The 7864-nt window shown below is 42.1% G+C and overlaps 1 protein-coding gene across 8 annotated transcripts in view; it reads left to right on the plus strand.

Annotated features, from left to right (window-relative positions):
• Positions 1-6379, plus strand: part of USP44 (ubiquitin specific peptidase 44) — a 43529-nt gene extending 37150 nt beyond the window's left edge. For 7 of the 8 annotated variants that reach the window (XM_084794397.1, XM_084794400.1, XM_084794399.1 and 4 more), the window contains 4 exons: positions 77-272; positions 1257-1365; positions 4370-4575; positions 5445-6379. In XM_084794397.1, the coding sequence (XP_084650523.1) occupies positions 77-272; positions 1257-1365; positions 4370-4575; positions 5445-5644 (711 nt within the window). In that variant the 3' untranslated portion in view covers positions 5645-6379. Of the gene's footprint in view, positions 1-76; positions 273-1256; positions 1366-1781; positions 1953-4369; positions 4576-5444 lie in introns of those variants that run through there. The other variant, XM_084794404.1, reaches the window with a different exon arrangement.
• The last annotated feature ends 1485 nt before the right edge of the window (positions 6380-7864 follow it).

A 7864-nucleotide genomic window follows, 5' to 3' on the forward strand; every position in this document is an offset into this window, starting at 1 on the left:
TGGCAGTGACCTCTGCTGAAAGTTAATGTTTTGGCAGAAAGAGGGGAAAACTGAGCACTACTACCCTTCCTTGCAGGTTACGTGTCTCGCATGCGACAACAAATCAAATACGATCGAACCCTTCTGGGACTTGTCACTGGAATTTCCGGAGAGATACCAATGCAGTGGGAAAGATGCAGCCTCCCAGCCGTGTCTCGTTACTGACATGTTGGGCAAATTCACAGAAACAGAAGCCTTAGAAGGAAAAATCTATGTGTGTGACCACTGTAACTGTGAGTATAGACCGTCTCTCCGCGCCTTTGTAAGACTAATCGTAGAGACTGAGGGAGCTGCAAGAAAGTTCTTCAATAGCAGCTGTGAAAACAAGTTTTTTGTTTCCACAAAAGAATTCAGACATTTCTACCTTATAATTGTTAAAATTATTAAATTTTAAATTATTAAAATTCTTCTTGCAGTGCTGGGGAGATGGCACAATGGTTAAGGGCACTGGCAGTTCTGATGGAGGGTCAGGGTTCGATTCTCGGCATCCCCATGGCAGCTCAAACCTGTCTTTAACTCTAATCTCAAGAGGTCTGATGCCCTCTTGCCTCCTCTGGCACATATGTGGTATACAGACTTCATGCAGGCAGGAAGAACATTTAACCCATACACAGAGAACAAAATACCAATTATTTTTATTATTTATGTATTTTGGTTTTTCCAGATAGGGTTTCTCTGGCTAACCCTGGCTATCCTGGAACTCATTTTATAGACCAGGCTGGCCTAGAACTTAAAGAGACCGCCCCCTGCCTCTGCATGCGCCACCACGTCTGGCTGTTGTGTTTTATTTTTCCGTGAGTGTTTTGCCTGGATGTATATAAGCATTCACATATGCAGCGCCTTCAGAGACCTGAAGAGGGTTTGGCATCCCCTGGAACTGTAGTTGCAAACAGTTGTGAGCCTCCATGTGGGTCCTGGGAACCGAATCTGGATTCTCTGCAAAGCAAGTGCCTGCTCTTAACTGAGGAGCCCTCTCTATAGCCTGTTGCCGGATTACTAAGTCCTGTTCTGTCATGTCAGTTTATTTTACATTATGCACTATGTTTGCTGAGGTCAAGGCATACACTCACAGTGTATGTGTGACTAGCATAGGCCTGTCACATAGTGTGGGTGAGGGATATGAAAGAGCTTACACATTTTTTTTTTTTGTATTTTTTGAAACTGAAATTTTCTTTTCTTTTCTTTTTTCCCCCTTTCTCCTTTTTCTGACATTTTAGCAAAGCGTAGAAAGTTTTCATCAAAACCAGTTGTGCTCACAGAAGCCCAGAAACAGCTTATGATCTGCCACCTACCTCAGGTTCTCAGGCTACACCTCAAACGGTTCAGGTCAGTGGTGCTAGTCCTACCTGTCCACCAGCTGCGAGAACAATTCGCTCACCCCTTCTGCACTTCCTGTACGCATTCTTAAACTAGTGAGGCAAACTTGACGGGACCTTGTTGTAAAATAAGCCATATCCCTCTACAGCCAACTCAGCATTGAAAGTGTGTGTGTGTGTCCTTATATGGCACATTCTTCCCTTGATTGTGAAGTTCCATTTTCTTTTTTTTTTTTTTCTTTGCGGGGGGGGGGGTGGGGTTCAAGACAGCGTTCCTCTGTGTAGCCTTGGCTGTCCTGGACTCGCTTTGTAGACCAGGCTGGCCTCGAACTCACAGCGATCCGCCTGACTCTGCCTCCGGAGTGCTGGGATTAAATGCGAGCACCACTACGCCTGCCTCTGAAGTTCCACTTTCTTTATCCCCAGATGGTCAGGACATAATAACCAAGAGAAGACTGGTGTTCACGTTGTCTTTGAGGAAACCTTAAACATGGAGCCCTATTGCTGCAGGGATCCAACACCCTCACACAGACACATACATGCAGGCAGAACACCAATGCACATGGCATAAAAATAAATAAAAAAGAATAGATATCACCTGTTTTGTTTTTGCTTTTCTGTTTTGTTTTTGTTTAAAAAGCAATGTCTCACTGTGCAGCCTTGGCCAGCCTAGCCTAGGACTTGCTACATAGCCCAGGCTAGCCTCAAACTTAGATATTACCCCTGCCTTTGCTTCAGTTCCAGGATTAAAAGCATGTGCCACCATACTTGTATTAGAAAACAGTGAGACCCAGCAAATCTATTAGTTGACGAAGTCCTATTCTTTATAAAGGACACTGTAATCATACTTGTACTAAAAGGCTATGAAAATAAGCCAAATTACAAGATAAATTTAAATTATTTTGTCTTAATTTTTTTAACATTTTGGTGGTGTTTTTGGAGGGGTGGGACATATACATACATACATACTTTAGTGGGCACGTGCCAGCGACAGTTTGTGTGAGGTTGTTCTGTGTGGGGACTGAATTTAAGCCATCAGATTTGACAGTAGGCACTTATACCTATACTAAGCCATCTTGCCAGCTCTTAAAATCATTTTCTATACAGGTAGTGCAAATACAAAGCTAATTATGGTGCACTGGAATAAATCACCCAGTAAGCCACATATATAGAGAAAAACGCATCATTAACAGGACAAAAAGGACACACACACACACACAAAACATGCATTAGTACAAAGAGTTTAGTTATCAGCTGGGTTCCCATAAGGTCTTCTTTAGGTCCCTTACTCTGCCAGTGGATCTTACACAAGCATTCAAGTTTATCCATTACCACAAAGGGCATCTTAAGATAGCGATGAACGGAAGGATAGAGGAGGCATTTAGGAAGGGGCAAAGGTGCATCTATTACTGTCTTAGTCAGGGTTACTATTGCTGTGATGAAACACCGTGACTAAAAGCAGCTTGGGAGGCACGAGCTCACACTTACCCATCACTGTTTCTGACAGAAGGAAGTCAGGGCAGGAAAACGTGGTGGCAGGAGCTGATGCAGAGGAGAGGCCACGGAGGGGTGCTGCTTACTGCCTTGCTCTTCGTGGCTTGCTCAGCCTGCTATCTCATAGACCCCAGGACCACCCACACCTGTGGGTGTGGCACCACCCACAACAGGCTGGGCCCTCCCCCATCAATCACTAAGAAAATGCCCTACAGCTGGATCTTAGGTGTTTCCTCGAAGTTCCCCACTCACTCAGGTGACTATAGGTTATGGAAAATAGAAATAAACTAGCCAGCACATATACCTTTCCCAGACTCCTTATGTTTTAAGCTGTCAGCTCCCAAGCCCAGGCCTTTAGGGGAAATCTGTGCACTCATATAGATGTTATTTATGGTATCCAGAGTTCTCCCCTTTCTCGGACTGAAAGTCTGAACATTCTCAACAGTCTTTATGGCTACCAAAGAGCATACAAGACTCATCAACACTTCAGAGATCCCAAGGGCAGTCTGTCTGGGGAAATGCAAGGCCAATGCATGTTACATGGCATCATATGCCTTTCTGGCCCAGCAGGCAGCTCTACACTACACAAAGTATTTGCATTCTTTTTTTTTTTCCTTTTTGAAGCCAGCCTATATTAACATCTCTGTATTCTCTAGGAACGTAATGCTTTAATACTTTCTTCGGTGGTGCATTTTCTCCACAGTACCCCAAACAAGATTAGTCTCATGAAAGACCTAATGTACACTGTCAATTTCCCTTTTGTACCAACCGATAGCATGTCAGTAACAAACTGCTGCTTGCTGCGCTTAGACTCCGTAATGGGACACACTGAGCAAGTGACATTATGGAGCCTCTTTTGATTCTTGTCCCTTAGACATTCCCCTGACTTAGTGCAGATGGTTGTGAATCGTTGTTAGGTATTAACAGGCACCCGTGCTTTTCTTTGTTCGTACCGACCTGTCAAGGAAGGACAGACAGTGCACCTCCCACTGAGATGTCACATCTACACCATAGCAAGGCAGAATTCCATAGCAAGGCAGAATTAAATCCAAACTATCATTCTCTAAGTTTTATTTCTACACTACGGAAGACAATTCTCTCAAGCCCCTTGCCATAGTTGCACAAGCCTGAGACAAGACATTCAGGGGTTAAAGGTCACTTCTGACTACCCTGTCTGTAAAAACAAAACCATGTGGCCACAAAGATGATGGAAGGGCTTCGGATACAGCACAGTGGTGAGATGCATGCCCAGCAAGTCTAAGGCCCTGACGTCATCCCTTCTGCACTTCCTGTACGCATTCTTAAACTAGTGAGCCAAACTTGACTGGACTCTGCTGTACAATAAGCCGTATCTCTCAACAACATTGAAAATGTGTGGTGTGTGTGTGTATGTGTGTGTGTGTGTGTGTGTGTGGTGTGTAGGGCTCAATCATCCTTATTGATTATTGTGATTATTGTGAGCCCTTATATGGCATACTTTCTTCCCTTGATCTTGAAGTTCCAACTTTCTTTATCCCCAGATGGTCAGGACGTAATAACCGAGAGAAGATTGGTGTTCACGTTGTCTTTGAGGAAACCTTAAACATGGAGCCCTATTGCTGCAGGGATACCTTGAAAGCTCTCAGGCCAGAGTGCTTTATCTATAATTTATCTGCTGTCGTAATCCATCATGGCAAAGGATTTGGCTCAGGACACTACACTGCCTACTGCTACAATTCTGAAGGAGGTAGAGCCAAAAAACAGATTTTTATCTTGGGTTAAACTTGCAAGTTTGTGTGCACTTAGCTTTTCAGCTGTTCTTAAATTGGCCATTAAGTCACCTGATCACTCACCTGCCTTGTTTCTAGAGCAAGGCTTTCTGCAGTCATTGCTGCTGGATTACTTGGGGGCAGGGGAAGCAGGGGTACAAGCTTGGATACTGTTTTGCTTTTGAGATCGATTCTCACTATGTAACTCAGGCTACTCTGGAATCTACTATGGATACCAGGCTGACCTTGAATTCAAGAGATGTGTCTGCTTCTGCCTCTCTTGACTGCTGGGATTACAGACATATGCCACCAGGCCCAGCACTGGCTACTTTTCCTTAAAGTCACACTCTCTATGTCCACTGGTTTGTTAAAGAACGGGGTATTTAATGACCTGGGCGATTGCAGCTATTTGTTCAATTTTTAACATACAAAATCACTTTGACTTGTTCTCCGTGTCCCTTCTAGAGCAGCCTTTCCACTTCCCACTGAAAAAGAGCGAACACGCGTGCGCGCACACATGCTAGTACTTCAGACAAGCCTAGCTATTCTGCAAAGATATCTGTTAAACCGCTAGTATACTGTGCTTTGTCATGAGTGGCTGAAGCGTTACCTAGTATTTCCACTGGAAATGGAAGGTGTCAAGTACATGCGTCAGATTCTGTTAACTCCAAAAAAAATGGGTCACTCCATAAATGGCACCTAAAAGAATTCTAGGCTAACTCTTTCCTGCAAAGAAAATGAACGAGCCTTTACTCTAACCTCAGGAAGCCCTGCCGTTAAGCAGGCTTTTGTAGTAGAAGCTTTTGAAGTTCTGTTACAAATATCTGGTCTCTGTGCTTCGCTCTAGGGTTCTGGGTACACTGCAATGATTCCAAGCTCAGCATGTGCACTATGGATGAAGTCCGCAAGGCCCAAGCTTATATCTTATTTTATACTCAGCGAGTTACTGAGAATGGACACTCTAAACTCTTGCCTCCCGAGCTCCTGTCCAACAGCCAACACCCCACTGAAGAAACCGATGCATCTTCTAATGAAGTCCTTAGCTGATCCAGACAGTGGGCTCTTGTTATTTGTATATATACTTTTTAAATGGGCTGACTTACGATGCTGAGCTTCATTGTTTTTATTTTAATTATAATCAGTGCATGCTAAGACATTTTGTATTTAACTACAAAGGATTTTTTTTACAAAGACAAACTATAAATTTATGTTTATCAACTGTAGGACAACTAAACTTTTTCCAAGTATTTGAGATTTATACTTTTAGTGTTACCTCAGACTATAATTACCTCTTATATTTTGATGTCTTAATTGCCTCAAATCATGAATTTGTGCAATCTAACTAAGGAAATTCAGGTGGCATCATTTTATATATATTGTTACTTATTTATCTTTTGTAGCTGTTTTCTATGCAGATTCTAAATACACAGGAAGGATATGCTCTTCACAAAAAGCATTACCAAAAAAAAAAAAAAAAAAAAAAAAAGCCATTGGTATACTGACTCCAGTTCTGCCCCTTTGGTGGTGAATAGAGATTGGAAGTGAAATACTGAAGTATCACCTACTTAAGGTTATTCCTGAGGTTTCATGCTTCTATGGGGCTCAGAATAGACTTAATGCGGTTACTGGTCTTTCACTACAAACTTTATTGCTTCCACAACTGTTCTTTATTGAATACAAACTTGAGATGAAAATGGCAGATTTACAAACAGTATACTTAAATGAACTTTGGAACTATGGGCAATGGAAAAAAAGAGTTCTAATAAAGCAGTCAAAAAAATCTGAATTTAGCAAACCAGTATATTATGCTATTATACAAATGTAGTTTATCTTGAGAATTATTTTAGATCTCTGAAGTGCTTGAGATTTTTTAGTTGAAAGGAATAAGAAATCTTAAAGAGGGGACAGATGCATAGGGCAGAAGAGAACTATTTGGCAACTGTAACCTCATTTTAAGTAACCTAAGCCTGAGTCTTTTGCTAGGATTCTGTCTACTGGAAACCTCTTAGGGCCCTGGCCTCTCTCCTGAAAGTGACCTAAATTTGAATTTACTGAAAGCAAGAGATTTCTTCTGTTGTCTTCTGAAGAAAGCTTTCTAGGCCCTGCTGCTGCTGCTGCTGCCACCTAACCTACTCAGAAAAGTGGACTCCACCAACGTACAGATCTCAAGCTCCCTGTTAGCCACTGGGAGAGCTCTGTTCCTTTTTGCTGAAGTAGGTTTATTTACAGCTTACTTATAAGCCAGAAAGAGGTATCTTTAGCATGGATTTCTGAAAGCAGTGTTACCTGGGGGAGCTGGTAACTCCAACAAAAATGTATCGACGGACAGATCATTTGTGGGAGTATATTAAAGGCTAGGTGTTCACTTACCAACACCTATACAAAGTGTTGCCTCAATGCTTAAATATACCTCATTAAAGATTTATGTGGTAAAGGTACGAGTCTACCCTTTAATTTCAAGGGCACATTGTAGCCCCTGATTTTTGCTTTTTTTTTTTTTTTTTTTTTTAAAGTTATGCTGTCTCTCATGATAGCCTACAAAGTAAAAATACCAGAACAGAAGTGACACACAGGAGAGCTATGGTACTTCAGAAAAGAGAGCCTTGAAAAAGTAAAATCCAAATGAAAAGAAACTGGTCTCTTATTAAATACCCCAGGTCTAACATAGACATCTACATTCTAAGTTGTTTTCACAAAACAGTTTGGGTTGTAATTTACTAAAGGCACTATTGTTAAACATCAAACTAAGACTTTGTTGCCAGTTAGAGGTGCATCAGTAAATGTAACAATGATTTTAAGGGATACATAGCTAGTCAGCAAACAATACATTTTTGTATGCTGGCTTTGCTTTCCTTTTGTAAGGGTGTAGTCCTTCCAGCCTTTCTGGGACTCACTGATCTCTCTGCTTCCAATAGCGTTCTGAGATAAGTTTGGACCTCACAAAGGAGACTGTGCTGACAAGCATCTTGGAACACTCTAAAGCTCTTTCTTTATAGGTCAGTTTTTTAAAATCTGGGCTTAGATATCAAGCTGCTCAAAAGCCTAGAACAGGAATCCAGAGCCCAGGAGCCAGCTTGAGAGCCTCTTGAACAGTGTGTGGGGAAAGACAGAGTTCCTACAGCCCAAACCTAGCCACATCTCTCCCCAAGAAGAAAGGTAACCCTAACAGCTGGAACCGGAACTGGAAAAGAGCAGCTGTTCACAGCAGCACATAGTCTGGGTCCACTGAGTCTCCTCTTCAGAGACAATGTCAAGCGAAATTTAAGA

Source organism: Acomys minous, assembly GCF_964271855.1.
Source record: "Acomys minous genome assembly, chromosome: 9".
Classification (NCBI taxonomy): domain Eukaryota; kingdom Metazoa; phylum Chordata; class Mammalia; order Rodentia; family Muridae; genus Acomys; species Acomys minous.